The 17,421-nt window shown below is 36.1% G+C and overlaps 2 protein-coding genes across 4 annotated transcripts in view; both read right to left on the reverse strand.

Moving 5' to 3' along the window:
* Positions 1 to 507: 507 nt before the first annotated feature.
* anapc7 (anaphase promoting complex subunit 7) lies at positions 508 to 7,858 on the reverse strand. Its single transcript, XM_082188156.1, has 11 exons — positions 7,649 to 7,858; positions 6,897 to 7,086; positions 6,157 to 6,276; positions 5,932 to 6,043; positions 5,686 to 5,839; positions 4,936 to 5,078; positions 4,741 to 4,858; positions 4,015 to 4,211; positions 3,040 to 3,264; positions 2,274 to 2,424; positions 508 to 2,198 (listed from the first exon to the last, which is right to left on the reverse strand). The coding sequence occupies exons 1-11, from the start codon at positions 7,747 to 7,749 to the stop codon at positions 2,009 to 2,011; spliced, it is 1,701 nt and encodes a 566-aa protein (XP_082044282.1). The 5' UTR covers positions 7,750 to 7,858; the 3' UTR covers positions 508 to 2,008.
* Positions 7,859 to 8,414: 556 nt separating this feature from the next.
* Positions 8,415 to 17,421, reverse strand: part of rapgef1a (Rap guanine nucleotide exchange factor (GEF) 1a) — a 112,848-nt gene continuing 103,841 nt past the window's right edge. For all 3 annotated transcript variants that reach the window (XM_082188149.1, XM_082188151.1, XM_082188150.1), the window contains 13 exons: positions 15,524 to 15,600; positions 15,250 to 15,355; positions 14,574 to 14,649; positions 13,819 to 13,907; positions 13,650 to 13,738; positions 13,185 to 13,370; positions 13,013 to 13,097; positions 12,841 to 12,935; positions 11,311 to 11,389; positions 11,088 to 11,189; positions 10,910 to 11,007; positions 10,374 to 10,502; positions 8,415 to 10,116 (listed from right to left, as the gene is read on the reverse strand). In XM_082188149.1, coding sequence (XP_082044275.1) covers positions 9,966 to 10,116; positions 10,374 to 10,502; positions 10,910 to 11,007; positions 11,088 to 11,189; positions 11,311 to 11,389; positions 12,841 to 12,935; positions 13,013 to 13,097; positions 13,185 to 13,370; positions 13,650 to 13,738; positions 13,819 to 13,907; positions 14,574 to 14,649; positions 15,250 to 15,355; positions 15,524 to 15,600 — 1,362 coding nt within the window. In that variant the 3' untranslated portion in view covers positions 8,415 to 9,965. The remainder of the gene's footprint in view (positions 10,117 to 10,373; positions 10,503 to 10,909; positions 11,008 to 11,087; positions 11,190 to 11,310; positions 11,390 to 12,840; positions 12,936 to 13,012; positions 13,098 to 13,184; positions 13,371 to 13,649; positions 13,739 to 13,818; positions 13,908 to 14,573; positions 14,650 to 15,249; positions 15,356 to 15,523; positions 15,601 to 17,421) is intronic.

Raw genomic sequence — 17,421 nt, forward strand, 5'->3', positions numbered from 1 at the left:
TTGTGTGTGTTTGTGCTGCTGACTGATGTAATACACACAATTATCTGGAAAACATTGACACGGGAACTCCATATAACGGCTCTGAAGAGGCAGTTAATCACGTGTGACGACTATTGCAGTTGCATGACGACATTTCTGTGTATGCGCATCTTTTTGTGTTTTTGATTTGTACTTCAGTTCTTTGATCAAATGTCTTATTTTCACGTCTTTCTCTCTCTCTCTCTCTCTCTCTCTCCAGCTCGGGATGATTGAGCCAATCCGCTCTCTGTATTCCTTGCAGAACCTGTGAGGTTTTCTTGACTTTAGTGCATGTGTTGTTTTGAGCAGCTCCACACATCTTTCTAGGCCTGCATGTCAACTGTGCTAAAACTTAAAAAATTTGCATTAGTTTAGGAAAAAATTCAAACATTATGAGTGGTAAAATAACAGCTTATTTAATTATCAGATCTGAAGCCAGTGAAATATTAAAAAAAAAACACTTAAAATGTAACATTACAGCAGAATTCATGGTGCATGTCCCCTTATGATAAACTTTTGTATAGCACTGCAATATTTAATTTGAAGAAACAAAAAAGAGAGAAAGATGCCATTAGTGGTAAAAGGCATTGTTTTTTTCCCTTAAATCTTTTGTGAGATATGTAAAATAACCAAAAATGATTGTTCTTGTTGCTTTGCGCAGGGATGTGCAATATGTTTTAAAGCCGAGGCTCATTTCAGGTGTTCGGTGTGTGTGTGTGACATTGAGAGACAGGCGGTCTTTTACAGCAGTTCCCATGACAACTGGAGGGCGGGAGCTGCCGAATCAGTGTTGTAATTATCACAATGACTTGTGGTTAATAAAATGATATTACATGGTTGCGCTGCTGTTTCTTTGCACTGTCAACGGTTGATTTATTTTGTATTAGTAAAAGTTATATTCTATTTACTAAAATTGAACACATCACATTTTTTCATGCCATGATTTTAATTTCAAAACATTTAAAAAATAGTCTTTTTACACAATATAGAAACATTAAGACAAAAACACTGCAAAAAAAAAAAAATGCACATAAGGCTACAGAAATTGAATTTATAATTGCCTCGCTTATATGCTCTGGTAAATTTCACAAAACTTGTCAAGAAATGTCTGGGTTAAATTCACCCCCAAAACCAAAAGGAAAAGAACTGCATAAAATAAACCAAAAACTACTTTTGCACTGATAAAATGATCATTAGAGATATCACTGCATTATTATAATGGACAAAACATTGAGAATGAGAAGTAAACAATATAAAATGACATTGCAGTAATGAAAAACAGTTTTAAATTGTCTCAAATTATGTGTAGGCTTAAATTTCTAACCAAAAAAAAAAAAGTTATTTTTTATGTTGGTTTGAAATATGACTTGGACATGATTTCATGACATTCACCAGATTAGGGGGGAAAAACCACAGGATTATCTACACGTCCTTGGGAAAGAATTTTTTGTGGGTGTGTGTGGTTAATTTCCTGAGGCATTTTCATCAGAAGCAATCATCACTTTTACACAAAAAAGGCTTGAAAGAGCATGGAAAATATTTACAGATTTGACACATTTATTAATACAATGGGGCCAGCACCAGCTGACTAGTTCTGTACAAACAATAAAAGAGAAGCATGATGTTTAATTAATGTTAATAAATTGTTAGAAAACAATATTGTGTATTTAGACAAATGCCAGCAGCATTTGATCGCGAAATATGATCACCCATTCCTTTGTCGTAATGTTGGTGTTGATTAGTTTAGTTGTGCTGTATTCTCATCTGAGACCAGTTATATACTGACAATACAGTTTTTTTCTGAAAATGAATCTCTTGATATGACAAAACTGAGGACAAAATAAACTGGATTAATGTCTGTGACTCACCACCAGGAGGCAGCAGTGCGCATTATGGCATCTCTCTGTTCAAACACATCAAAATGCAAAAGTGTGGATGTTTTCTTAGAAGTCTGAAGTGCTCAAGCTCTTAAGAGTCTCTTAGTTGAGGGTCACTGCATGCCGAACCACTGTTCCTGATCGGCCCACTGCGCCGCCTCGCTGTCGCTGCCCTCCAGGTCTCCCTCCTCCCCGCTGCCCTCCATATCGTCCCCGTCCAGCTCCACCGTGGCGTCCGTGGGACTTTCCTCCTTCTCCATCTTCTGCATGCCCTCCAGAGACTTCTGGTCGTTTGGATCGAGGCTACGGAGGAGGAATAGAACGATCAGTACAGTACAGAGTTTCAGGTTAAGTACAGTAGAGAGGAAATGACGCTACCTTAGCGCTATACTGTACTGGTCCATGGCCTCCTGATAGTCATTAACAGCTACGAGAAAATCTCCCAGCATTCTGTGCAGCACGCAGTCGCTCTGATTGGCTAAAGTGTTTCGTAAAAGTGCTATTCCTTCCTCGTACTTCTGTTCTCGACCTGTAAAGAAAACGAAGTAGGTGTTACATAGCAATACACCAATATATCAGCTATCAATCATTTATAATTAATATTAATAATAATGAATAATATTAGATAAAAAAAAAAAAAAAAAATGTATATATATATATATATATATATATATATATATATATATATATATATATATAAATATAGTATATATATATATATATATATATATATATATAAATATAGTATATATATAAAGTATATATATATATATATATAGTATATATATATATATATATATATATATATATATATATATATATATATATATATATATATATATATATATGTATATAGTATATATATTTTATATATATATATTTTTTTTCTATCAATTATATTATTCATTATTTTATTAGTATTTATATAATATAAATACTAATAAAATAATGAATAATATAATTGATAGAAAAAGAATAGATAAAAACTATTTAAGAAGAAATAGAAAAATAATTAATAATAAAATAATAAAAAATAAATAAAAAATAATAAATAGAAAATATTAAAAATAATTACTAAAGAGAAAATGATAATAATCAGTAAATCAAAATAAAAGAAGTTCATATGAGCATAGTTTTGACATACTGAGGAGCTCTGCTTTCTTCACGACAGCTTTGATATAGTCGGGCCGCTGAGCGAGGGCTTTGTCCAGCAGAGTCTTGGCCTTCTCCTGGGTCATGGGATCTTCCAGACACACTGTGGCCAGGATGGTGAGAGTTTGGGCGTTCGCTCCCAGCGTCTTGTAAATATTGTTAGCCATTCCCATAGCCTCCCGGATACCATTAGACGCGAGGTAGCAGTCAATCAGACCTGAAAACATGGGCAAAAACACTCAAACACTAACCTCTATACAACATTCAAAAAGACTAAATCAAAAAACACAACGGAGTAACTAACAGAGATTCAGCAAATAAATAGGTTAAGTATCTGAAATCTTTTATCAAAGTCTGATGGAGGGACAGAAAGCTCAGATTTCATAAAAAAAAATCTTCATTTGTGTTTCGAAGATGAACAAAAGTCTGAAGGGTTTGGAACGACATGAGGGTGAGTAAATGATGACAGAGTTTTATTTTTAGGTAAACTATCAAAAAGGAAGCCGAGTGAAACTGATTATCAAAAAAGAAAAAGTGTAGGGCAGGTTTTTTGCGGATTAAAGAAGGGGGCGGGGTTTAGGTGGACTAAATGATGGGAAAAGTCCAGCATACGTCACCAGAGAGAATTCATTTCACTGGAGGATCAAGTTGGGGCATTTTGATTGAAAATTACAAGGTTGAAATAAAATAATATAAAAACTGCATAGATGACTTGTTCACAACAAGATCAATAACATGCATTTAGAGAACAGAAAGGGTCATTTCCGTTTTGACTTTAAAGCATGATAAAATGCTCCCAAAGAACTGAGCTGATACTTCTCTTAATTCATCCCCTTTAAAGCCTCGCCACCAAAAATCTAACAAAAATGGGGGAAAAATTGAGCTAGCCAACTAAACGACTTGTAGGTTGATGGACAGCTTAGTGGAGCATGCGGACGCATCCCTATTATCATGAGATGTTCCTTGCCTTCGTAGCAGTCCAGACGACAGGGCGCCAGTCTCATGGCTTCTCTGAAGTGTATGATGGCTTCCTGCACTCGGCCCATGTTTCGCAGAGCAACGCCCTTCAGGAGGAGCGCCTGCACACTGTTGCTGTTCAGCTGGATGGCTTTAGCTCCCAGATAGAGGGCGCGAGAGTAGCGCTTGCTGTAGAAACTGTGACATCTGAGGAAAACAAAAATTTGTAAAAAGTTTTGAGCATCTTCTTAATCTGAAGAAGTTTCAGACACATTAGGGCTTTTCACACTGTGCTTAACCCCGGGTTATCGTCGCTCTGAACCCCAATTTTAACCCTGGGTAAAGGAGCGTTTCACACATTCAAAGTTCAGTCATGAAACTGTTCGGCCTAATAGGTCCTTAACTCATTCTGCTTGTAATCACATCATGCTCTATAGGGCACTGCTGATTGGTTCCTGCTGTATCAGTAGCCAATGAGCTCGCTGCTCAACCCTCTGTACTGTCAGCAATACATAATATGTTTATGGAAACGGGTCACATGCTGCGTTCGTCCAATGAATGAAACTAACACCGCAAATATGCAAGGGTTTAGGAATGTACTGTGTGAATTGTTAACCCCGGGAAAATTATGAGCAATGTGAAACGTGAAGAAAGATAACCCAGGATTCTTCCTATCCAGGGTTTAGAATGAATATTTCAAGTGTTAAAAGCCTTATTAGGAGAAGGTCAAACTCACCCAGATATGACCCAGGGCTCTGCATGCTGGTCAGATATGTTGAACAGCCGTCCTCCGAGAACCTCCACATCTTCTAGATGACCCTCCCTGGCCATAAGATAGCCGTATACATCCATACCTACAAAACAGCATGATACTTTCATTCAAACCAACAAGAATCATCAGGCAATACAACTGTGGGTTAATGCCACATACCTTTGATCAGGTAAGGGTCAAGCATCTGCGCCTGCTCAAACTTCAAGATGGAGTTCTTGGTGTCTCCAGCCCTGAAGTACACGTCCGCCAGGGTCACTAAAAGATCCACGTTATCCCTCAACAGTGACTTCTTCTCCAAAGAGCTGTGAGGAGAGACGTACAAGTCAATAGAAACAGTGCTGAAGACCGGGAAGATACCTCAAATTGTACAGAGGTGGGCTATTACTTTCTAAACATTTTCACATGGAAAAATAAAAAATCAACATATAATACAATATAATGTTATAAACTAAAACTAATAAAAATCATCTTGGTTAATTGAAATAAAAATGAAATATTAAACTTTAATGAAAATCAAAAATTATACTTTGGCAACTAACTGAAATAAAACAACTACTAAAACTAAAACGAAATATAAAAATATATTTTTTAAATGATAAAAACGACAAACAAACTAAAATTAAAAAGAAAACAAAAATTTTAAAAAGAAAAGTCAACTCAAATATATTAATAAACAATAATAACAGTGAATATAATGATTGACTGATTGATGACAGTGGTGGCTAATAACAAGTCACACAAAACTATTTATTATACTTAAAAAATGTAATAAATAAAATAAATACATAAAACATTTATGTAAAGAGATTCTACAAAAAATGTCCGAGCAACAGCTAAGAAATCTGCTTTACTGAAATTGTGGATTTAATTATGAAAAGCCTATTTTCATTCACAGTGTCAAATCTTCACCAGATAGTGTTGATCGCTCTCTGATTGTCCCCTCCATGTATGAAAGCATGTGCTTTAATCCAGACAGACAGCCAATCAAGATTGGGGATGCTCTGAATCACGTCCATCGTCATGGAAGCGACCTCTGCCCCCTTCACCGACAGAGACAGAAGCCCTGCAGTGGATCACACAGGAGGATGCTTTAATGTTGGGCTCACAGTGAACTTGAAAGACAAAGAAAGGACAAGATGCTGTATTCTTACTGACCAATAATGGCATCAAGAGCCAGAGGACACTGTCTCAACACTTCCTTGTAGCTCGTAACGGCTGAACGTTCCTGACCGGCCTTTCTGTAAAGATTCGCCAGCATCATGTTGATCTGTAATTGAAACACACAGTTAAACAATGTGCTCTTTTATTTTATTTCATTGTTTAGATAATGATAATGTTAGTTTGTCAGATTCACACACATAACCGAGTGTGAAAACACACCTTTGGCGTTCTCTGGCGTGAAGGGATCCCATCCAGCACTGATATGGCATCTTTATCCAGCTTCAGAATAGTGTAACACTCAGCGATTTTATATTTCACTTCGATCTCTGATGGCAAGTTCTGCAGTTAATCAACACAGAGCTGGTTAACTAGAATACAACTCTTCATTTATACAGATATAAACATTATTACAAAAACCATGATAACCATAATTTCCACCTAAATGCCACAGAAAATACACTTATTTTCAACTTTCTTTTCATTGAAAAATCTTGAAAATAATATCACGATTTCCCCAAAAATATTAAGTGGCAGAAATGTTTCTTGAGCAGCAAATCCACATATTAGAATGTTTTCTGAAGGATCATGTGACACTGAGGACTGGAGTAATGATGCTGAAAATCTCAATCAAATAATAAAATGTAACAATATTTCACAATATCATGTTTTACTGTGTATTTAAAAAAAAAATCTAATTAAAGCAGCCTTGGTGAGCATAATAGACTTCTATCAAAGACATTTAATCTTACTGACACCAAACTTTTAATATACACGCTTTACTACTTGCTACAGAATGAAATGAATGAACATCAGAAGGTATGTTGACAGATACAGTACAACATATCGAAATCCATATCATGTCTCATGTCCAATCAGCCATGTCACGCAATGTTACATTTACCTCAGAAAAGCCATTCAGTGACCAAAAATGTCCATATGGTGTTACACTTGGAGCTCACCTGTGCCTGCACTGCAGACGTCGTGCCGCCTGTGCTGGATGGTCGCACTTTAGATGTTTTGCTGAGCACTTTCTTCTGCTGTAAAGCCATGTTGTACTTACAGGCTGCGTTCCTGTACTCTTTATCATGAAAGATGGCATCGGCATGATACACCAGCAGCTGGTACTTCTGAGATGGTGAGAACAGCTCCCTGAAAGAGAGAGAAACACACTTCTACGGATCTGGCTTCGTCTCTTAAAACTGGCACACATTGTCATGATGCATTTCAGTGAGACACTGACAACTTGATTTTATCAGTGGGGAATTGGGTGTTAAATGACTAAACAAGACATGGGTTATTGCACCAAGACAATAAAAATAGTTTTTGCCAAAATAACATCGTGGTATCTATTAAAAAGATATTTAAAAAACGACAAAAATATTCTTGAGGTTTCTTACACAATTAAAAGGAGATCCCATTTTTATTTATTATAGTACATGCCCCAAAACTATGGTAGCTATTGAAATGACAGCAGTAACTAAAGTATTTTGGGAAAACTTGTTACATGGTGAATTGTCGTACTAACGTTACTGTCTTAATGCATTAACACTTTTTTTTATATATTATTTTTTACTTCGTATGAGCTTGTTTCTGCATACTGCGCATCTACTATAATAAAGCGTTACATTTTGAAGGCATTATTGGGCAGACACACACTTCACATCAAACAGCTTCCAGATCTGTTTACATCCTAAAAGCTGAAGCTACTCACGGGTTGTTGGTGCTCATGGTCAGGAGTAAACTACTGATGATCCGGACATTAGAGTGCAGTCCGGCCGCTGCCATATCCCGCACATGATCGATCACATTCATCTTCAATCGGTTATCTTTCGATCTGGTAGAAAAATTCTAGTAAATAGATGCGCAGCAACAAAGCGGAAGATGCAGCAGTTCTGAAGAGAAGAGTTTTTTAAACGGAAGGAAATGATGCGATTTCAAAATAAAAGTCGGAGGGGAAATTTTTTCGCCAAACTAAAAGTCTCCGGAGTCCGAACTTGAAAAATGATGTTGTTTACAAGGATCTTCTCTCTGAAAGAGAAAGATTTAAACACTGGATATACTGGTGTTGAACACTATTAATTACATTTTTTGGGGGGGATTTAAAAATAAAGAAAAAGTATTTGCTTTCTAAATAATGATAGGAAATAATATGAATTGTGATTCATTTACGAAACACAGTACGATACAAAAAAAATCTGCATAAAGTAAATAAATAAAAAAGATGAGTGATTTCTCCTTACTTACACGTTAGGAAATATTTTGAACTTTTGTGTTACATCTTTCTATGGACCCAATTGAAAATCACTAATGCGTTTTTTTTAAATAAAATTTTGTTTACATATATGACAAATTCACTTAAATGCAAACTTATCTTTATTCACGCACAGATTTTAATGACTGTCACAGCTTTATTCTATGCTGTCCCCTAACCAGAACGCCTGGATCCCCCCCACACACACTAACACACACAAAACAAAGACATTGATGATATGTATATTATTTTTTTACCAGGTTTCACAGGGTTATGTGTACATAGGTACATGTCAGTTGTATTTTATATGCAACTGAATCATCATCATCATCATCATCATCATCATCATCATGTTCAAACAGTGTGATTGTGGTCTGGGGTCTTTGGAACTTTGAAACCAACTCCAGTCCAATTTGCAGGTAAGAACAGGTTCCCCCCGAAAGCATTGTTGAAGGGGTTCAGGCTCATATGCATGTCCACTTAAAAACTGTTACCTAACAGCTTTTAATCTTTGTTTCCCACAATCAACTTCAAAGTGCACATTTGATCACATCTCACAACAACAGAGTAAAATATCTCTGCCACTGTAATGTAAAATCCTTTTAAAAAACAAAAGGAAAACTGCATTATATAAAATAAAATCACATTGACACCACTTCATGAACAGCTTCAAGCACTTGATAGTAGGTCTTTGATCACTGCGATGGCTCTCGGAGATCTACAGAAATATGGTTATTTTGTACCGTACTGGTGTGCAAAGTGAAACATATTTAAATGTACCTGACATACAGCTGTAACATAACTCCTAAAATCTTTCTTGCAACAACCACACTGGCAAATAATGGCTTCCTTTGCAAGTGATCTTGTAATACAAAGCATATTGTTAATCCACGCACATACATTTACAAATAAATAACAGGCAGGTTAAACAAAATAATGCGTTTCCCTGATTATTAGCAATTAATTGTAATTGGAAGACAACTGATTTGAAATAGGCCTCAAATTACTGTAATGAGATGTATGAATTTAATATAAACATAATATGTCGATGTAGTTATCTGAACTCGATGCACGTTAAAACTGGCATGCTCCTGTTTGAGGAATTTTAGTGAGTTCAGTGAACTCAGAAACTAAAGTCAAAAAAAGCTTTAAAGCAGATACTGTTAATCTTGCAGAATAAGCAACAAAATCCTGATAGTGCCATTAATAACTCTGGCTGTGTCCTCATCGTGACCTATTATCATACATGCTTAAAGCTGTTCAATCCAGCAGCTAAACGTACAGCAATCCCCCTAAATCTAAAGAGTCTCTATGTGCATTTGTTACATACAAAATAAATAAATAAAAATATCAGTCTTCAAGGAACTTCAACATCCAAAGTGCCCGTTGAGGCATCATGGTATTAGTTTGCAGTTGGAGTCGCAGTTGTTTGTCCAGATTGTACCGCAAACATCCAGATGGGGAGACCGTACCGGAACATCACCGTAAACCCCAGGTTACGACCGCAAACCCCGTAATCTCATGTATCAAGAGTCATGTTTTCCGTCTTTGCGCTCGGCACTGATCCACATTTCAAATTTACACACAGGTTCAGACGCAGTGCAATTACAAAATAAAATCTAATCGTTTAAAAAAAAGGTTTATGTAAACTGTAACAGAAATACAGTATCGTTTTCAGTCTCGTAGCTGCCATTACAGTAACTTCTGATTGCTGTGTCTTGCAACTTCGGAGGAGGGTGGCTTTTAAAGGAGCAGTTTGTTCGTCTAGTCGAGCGAGCTATGTCTTTTCCTCTCGTTCTGTTTTCCGGCGAGTGATGTTGCGAGGCTTGATCTTCAAAGAAAGCTCCCACAATGCCTCCTCAGCTAGATGGTCACTGAAGTCGTTGAAGAAGGAGACAATGTCGTCGTTGTGTTTGAGGTCATAGTGCCTGGAAGAAAGAGAAGTACAAGTCACACAAACTGTTTAAAATGTAAAAAAAAAAAAGAGTTTTTTTTCTATCCCATCTTAATTAGGAGACATCTATTTTTGTAGGTTAACGCCAAGAACCAATAATGCCATAGCCAAGTTTTTCATGATACAATACAGTTCCAATAGATTTTTTACTTTGTTGAATATTTTGTTTTCACTCTGATTATGGAAGTTAAATGGATTGCGAATGATGCTTCATATTGTCCAAGTACTCACACTTGCTGGAAGCGCCTCATAGTGTCCAGGATATTGAACTGCTGCCAGCGTTTGGAAAAGTTTATCTTTCCATTAACGAGGTCTGGATTCCCAAGATGCACAAACGTTAAGTCCTGGAGGATGAGACCTCTGCATTTTGTGAAAAAATAGGGAAGTTATACACAAAATATGACATTTGAATTACAATAAAAAAATTTATATTTTCTTTAAAGTCAGCATTTCTTGTTTTTATGGAATATTGCAGTATTTAGTATAAATTATTTATCTGTGCACATCATTATTTAAAAAGAAATTCACGCGTCTCATAATCTTTAATCAAAATAACTTCCTCTCCCTCTTGCTTACTGTCTGTCATGAGATTGACCAATAGCAAACCACGACCATCCAATGAATTCCCGATGGACAAAATCAAGTTCCACCCTACATTTTTTCTTGTTTGAGAAGCCATTTTACATGGGCATACATCAAAAGAAAGAAAGAAAAGACTATCGCAACTTCCATTTCATGGCAACTATAAATGCTTAACATGTCCTTACAGATACGGTATGCATGGAGGCTCCACATCCGCCAAAGCTGCTCTGTACGCCCGGAAGGAGGAGGAACTGTCAATTAAAGTGCAATATTCCTCCAAACCCTGTAAAGATAACATAAGGTACTATGATGATCGGCTGAAAACCAAAATAAAAGAGACAGGGATGCATGGATGTGATTTACCTCTGACGTTTGCTTCTGCCATTCCAGTCTTCTGATAGGCGCCGAATCCAACGCTGATAATATTGCCAAGTAGGAGTTGAAGTTATTGAGTTTTCTTAAGTGCTAGAATACAAAGGGACATGGGTTAAAGTTATTTTGTAATAGAAATCAAGCCAATAAATCATTGATTTCAATTTGGAAGAATTTTGTTTAGTTTAGAGGAAGAATTCAAATTAGTTTGTACCTTCATAATTTTGATGAACTTTAGAAGAAGTTTTTCCCGATCCTGGGCTTTCTCCTGCAGTATTATTAAGGACCGAACCCTTAAAAAAGAGAGATAAAAATACATATAATGCACTGTATACTCATTAAAACATCCATAAATATTTTTCTCTCCATCAACATAAGATTTTAGGTAGAAACTTATATTAATCAATCAAGAAATCGTGTATCATTTAGTTAAGCGTTCACCATTTATTTTTCACCACTTTAATCGCCTTCACTAGTTTATTTTAAATGGTCCTGCGGTGACCAATTCATTTTTAGACAAACAAATATAGATGTATATAATAGGGCTGTCACTTTACGTTCGAAAATCAATTGCACAATCGATCCGACCAACCAACATAAGTTTCGAAAACGAAAATAGGGAATCGATTTTATCGGCCTTCTCTCGGAGCGCGTCAAGCTCGTCACGATACGCCCGCAGCGAACGCGCATCACACAGCAACTGCAGGCTCTGACAAACACACATAACAGCAAATTATACTTCTGGATAATGTGTCTCTTTTTACTACAAAAATTGTGAATTCTGCCGGTATTCAGACAGTCTCATGCATACAGATTCGGGCTACGGTCTACAGTAGGTGAATGTAGGCGAAATTTGTTTGACATTTCTAATGGTAAACACAGCTACTGTATGTTGAAGACTGCAGTAATGTTTTTCATTGATGTTATGGCAGTCCACTCTGTTTATTGTTTTTCGAGAACGTTGCACTCCTGTTTGTCATTGTGCACGAAACTTCACGCCAATAAATCATCAGGAATATTGCTGACTTGCGCGTCTCAAGCGCCCTCTTTACGTTCGTCCTAATGCCTGTTAGTTGTCTGTGGATTTGCCTATATTTGGCGTTTAAAGTGGAAATGTCTTTAGACATGGAAAATCGATTTTATAATCTATTCAATGAACACTTATGTCTCAAAAATCGAACAGGATTTTTTCACAAAAGTGACAGCCCTAGTATATAATGTAAATGGTGTCTAAATGGGCAGTTCTCACAGATTAAGCTGTAATATGGACCAAACTTTACGCTGTAAGCCAAAAGACTAGTTTTCTCTAAGGCTTCACACTGTTAGTTGACAAACACATTTACTTACAGGTGTGAGTTTCGAAATGTCCTGTTCACACAGCAACTTAAAGTAGCGTCTACGGTCTCTATGAATGTACAACGGGAGTCAAGCCCGTACTCTCTTTCCAGTAACCACATGGTTGTTGGCCAAAATCGCCAAAGTAATTTCAAAGATGGAGACAAAGATCTAAAACCTTCAGATGACGCAGCTAAAATCTCTGTCGTTGTAAGTTACCAAAACCACACGTGAAAACCCGTAACACACGATAGACACGTGTTTGTGAAGCGCAGAGCAGGTCTCTGCTTCGGTTGTCACTCCCGTAAATAACTGAACTGCGTGTGAACATAACCGGACTCAATCGTATACTTTTGCTGTGTGAACGTGGCCTTGGTTTTATGCTAGCTTGAGAATCAAAGCATCATACCAGTATGACATGTTGTTGAAGTGCTCTGTAAACTGGGTCAGATTGGGGCTTTTTTCCTCATTCTGTTCCTTCGCCCAAAGTAACACCTCTGGGATCTGCAGACAGACATAAAAAAACGTGTTGGAAAAACTCTCGGTAGGAAGTGTGATGAATGATATTAGAGAAGCTGTACCTCTATCTTATAAAACAGCTCCGCATCAAGGAGAGTCAGCTGGTCTGCGATCTCATGACTACGGAAGTCATGCAGAGTGCCGGGCCTTGTAACAAATAGTCAAAATTGATTAAATTCACTCTATCGATTTTTCAAAGAAACACTGAAAGAACATGATTTAGGGGAGCATTACCTGGCAGCCACACCTCGCGCAGCCAGTGTTTTGAGGGAATTAGTGTACTGCAGCAGCTTCTTCTGTTGGACTTTATCTAGGATGTTCTTGCGCAGAACCCGTGCCAGGGTGAGCTCTCCATTACACAACAGACTGAACACAAGCTCCATGAGCTGCTTCAAGATGTCTTCTGTCAGCTCCACCAAACTGATGACACACAAAACGGTCTTTATTCAAATAATGAAGCAACAACAACCCTTTCATAAGTCACTAGCAACATGAAACAGTATATAACTACTAGCTTGTGGGGCACAATATATTTAACATTTTTTAAACATTTGATTTATGTACTTAGACATCACATTAGCCTACAAGTAAATAGTGTGGAGTAACTGCATCAGTGCCTTCAGATATTTATATAATGTGGCCCCTCAATTGTGTTTGTAAAGTGTGTATCTGATGTCCCATAATTGAGTTCCAGCTCACCAAAGCTCGTCCACCACGCGCACCAGCACGAAGAAGGTGTTTTTACTAGATCGTTGTTTGATGATATCAGAGCTGAGAGAAAATCTGGTATATGTGTTCAGAGTTAAGGTTAATAAGAATAAAAAGGGTAGGAATGCAAAGATTTAAAGATTTACCACCATCAGAAAGGATATCTATAGCGGAGCTTTTTAATGAGGTCCTCCGGGGTTAGAAATGTTCGGTATGTGGTCAAGAAAGCTTCACAGTATAAAACTCGATCTACAAAAGAGAACATAAGATACATTTATTTAATCATAATTATAGGTCAAGATTTGGGAATGTGAACTAGAGTTAATAAATATAAAAAATACACTACAGTAAAAACAGTAATAGTGTGAATATATTTTAAAATGTAATTTATTCATGTGATGGCAAAGCTGAATTCAGTTTTCAGTGTCACATGACACTGAAAATCATAATGACACATGATCAAATGACACATGACACAGGAAAATCGATACATTTCCTTCAGAAATCATTCTAATATGATGATTTAGTGCTCAAGAAACAGTTCTTATTATCAATTGAAAACGGTTGTGTGGATCAAAATTTTTATGGAAACTGGGATACTTTTTTTTCAAGAATCTTTGACAAATAGAAAGTTCAAAAGAAAATTTTTCATTTAAAATAGAAATCTTTTGTAACATTATAAAAGTCTTTAATGTTACGTTTGATCATTTTAAAGTGTTCAACCTTAATAAAAGTATTAGCTTTTTAAAAAGAAATGACTGACCTCAAACTTTTGAACAGCAATTAAAAAGCTACATTTTGAACCCCCTAGTTTATTTGGGGTAAACTATTGAATCCCCCCATATTTGCTGTTGTATAAATAAATATTGAACACAAAATAATTGACTCCCCCAGATGAAAAGGGATTACTCTTACCTTTGCGATCTGTTTCGGTGGCATGAACTAATAAAATATCGCCTGATCCAGCTCTGACATCAGGGCCGTCATCGTTCTGAGAAATACAGATTAGGATTATGCGGTTTTCAACAAGCAGGTCAAAGTTAGAGCTTTTCATGTAATCATCTCCTAAATTTAACTTCCTGGAGGGATGTGCAAAATAATATTTTCAAAATCTACTAGTCAGTGGCTCAGTGACCAGTTGGACTTTAGGAAGCCCTATATAATTAGGGTCAACTGACCCCAATTAGAAACATGTTGAGATGTCTGGATGTTTCATTTCAAGGCATGTTCTTGTGTTCAAAGACAAACTGGAACAAGATAAAGCAAGCCAGCTCATTAGAGTCATACATTTCCTGTCTTATGAGTATGAGTAGTCCGCTTATTAACTTATTATCTTATGTATTCTTTCAGGGGAGATGCTCTCTGCAGAAGGTCTGACCTTACAGTGTGAACAACAGTTTTTCACATGCACTTCAATGCTGGGGTTCACCACAGCGGCACTGCAGAGGCTTTGAGTCATAGGCAGAGGGCAGCAGAGAGCACACTTATACTCAACTATCATTACAACCAATGTAAATCAAGTTATAAACCTCTAAAACTTGGCATTTCTGTACACATGCAGTAGATGCAACACCTTATACATAAGTTTTACCTCTTGCTTTAGTGTTAAGCGAGACATGATCTCATCATGGTCTATCAGGGAGAGCTCGTCCACCTCTTCTGAGGTCAACTCTGAGTCTACACACTTCTGCTTCCAGCTGTGGATGAGAGGATGGATAGGTAATCAGAAAGTACAAAACATGGAAGGCAATTGCATTTTTATGGTGGGAGACAAAAACGTCTGAAATTGTTTCAAAAGATGAACAACTAAAGAGAGGATACAAGGTTTTGAGCCGAAGCATTCCTTTAAAGCAAATGAACGTTACCCCTCTCTGTCGGCCGGATCTTTACTGTTTTCTGACTCTGAGTCCTGGAGTGAGTCCTCAGCACCACAAGAAGAGTCCTGGGAATGACAGAAAAAATAATTCAAGGCCTTCACTGCATCCATACAACGGGGTGAAAAACGAGATATCTTAATAAGATGCAAAATAAAGAGAAGAGCACAAGGTGATAGTTCTGAATTTCACAAAACATTTAACACTTGATTGGGGCATATTGATGACACATTACAATATAGTGAAGTCACTATCACTCAATAACTGTATACACTACTGAATTTTTTTTAATGTCGTATGCTCACCAAGACTGCATTTATTTGATCAAAAATACATTAAAAACTCTTATTTTAAAATATTATTACAATGTAAAATGTAAAATGTAAATGTAAACAATGTAAAATGTAAAATAACTTGTCTATTTGAAAACATTTTTAAAATGTAATTTATTCTTGTGATGGTAAAGCTGAATTTTCAGCATCATTACTCCAGTCTTCAGTGTCACATGATCCTTCAGAGACCATTCGAATATGCTGATTTGCTGCTCAAGAAACATTTCTTGTTAATTATTACTGTTGGAAGCAGTTGTGCTTCTTAATATTTTTGTGGAAACTGTGATACTTTTTTCAGGATTCTTTGACGAATATACATTTTAAAAGAACAGCATTTATCTGAAATAGACATTTTCTGAAACAATGTAAAATACTTTACTGTCATTTTTGATCAACTTAATGCATCCTTGCTGAACACAAGTATATATATATATTTTTTTTTACATTACTGACCCAAAACATGTAAAATGTAAATGTCTGTGTATATATATATATAAATTTACATTTTACATGTTTTGGGTCAGTAATGTTAAAAAAATAAATGAATACTTGTATATATATATACATACATACATACATACATACCATACATCACAATAAATATTTTTCAAAGCAGCTTTACAGAAAGTTTCTTACTACCCCCAACATGCATGATGTGATTATCAAACATGAGGTTAGATAAATCATTTGTGCTAAGCTGTTAATTTATAATCAAACACAAATCATAACTGATAACTGAAGAAAATATACTTACAGTATTTGTGACTTTACATCACATTTTTTATTTTTACATGTTAGATATGTATATTCTGTAGAAAACATATCCACGTGTGCAAACACCAAAATATTGTACTGCAATTACCTCGTTTTACCAATTAATGATTTTTTGGGGGGTTGTTTGTACACAATTCATTTAATTTATTCCCATTTTCAAAGAATGTTGAAAATGTGGTGCCAATAGCTTTGGTGTAAAAATGTAAAATGTTTACATATTCTCTGTTTTTTTAAAGTCATGCCATAATCAAATTAGACATCGTAGAAATCTAATGCTTATGTAATGTAATGTAAAACTCCGCTTTCTGTAACACTGGGCGTCCTACTTCGGGATGAATCTGATGATTTGTCAGCTTAAATTGCAGGTTTTATTTTTGAAAAGCACACAATCATCAAATCAACAATTCCTCTTTTCAGTTCTTGAATTCTATCAGAGTAACTCAATTTCCCAACAATGTCTGTATACAAAGTCATCTAAAATCTACTGGCCTTTTCTTTTTTGCTTCTTTTTTTCCCATACTGCATGCTAAATCCTGCACAGTCACAAAAATACATTCTCTACATTTAAAATCTAGCAATATCGAGCAGAATTTTGAACCAATTAAATTTTACTATAGGCAGGGCCACCCAGAACAGTGCGATATTGACAATCATGGCTGGTTAAGACAAACCCAGCCTAACATGCAAGAGATTTCTTGTCTGTTGCTTTTGGACACGTGTCTTGGCAGCAATAGTTATGCAAAATTTACAATTAATCAGTTGCATGATGCAAAGCCAAGCATT

The sequence above is a fragment of the Leuciscus leuciscus genome, assembly GCF_965113295.1.
Source record: "Leuciscus leuciscus genome assembly, chromosome: 13".
In the NCBI taxonomy this organism is placed as follows: Eukaryota; Metazoa; Chordata; class Actinopteri; order Cypriniformes; family Leuciscidae; genus Leuciscus; species Leuciscus leuciscus.

Bases quoted from the DNA above. Each gene is read 5' to 3' on its own strand.
- anapc7 (XM_082188156.1), bottom strand. From the start codon at position 7,749: ATGAATGTGATCGATCATGTGCGGGATATGGCAGCGGCCGGACTGCAC. The intron at 3,265-4,014 runs GCAAGGAACATC...CCATGTTTTCAG, and splicing joins TCGTCTGGACTGCTACGAAG to GTCTGATTGACTGCTACCTC. The intron at 2,425-3,039 runs GTATGTCAAAAC...TTTTCTTTACAG, and splicing joins GAAGAAAGCAGAGCTCCTCA to GTCGAGAACAGAAGTACGAG.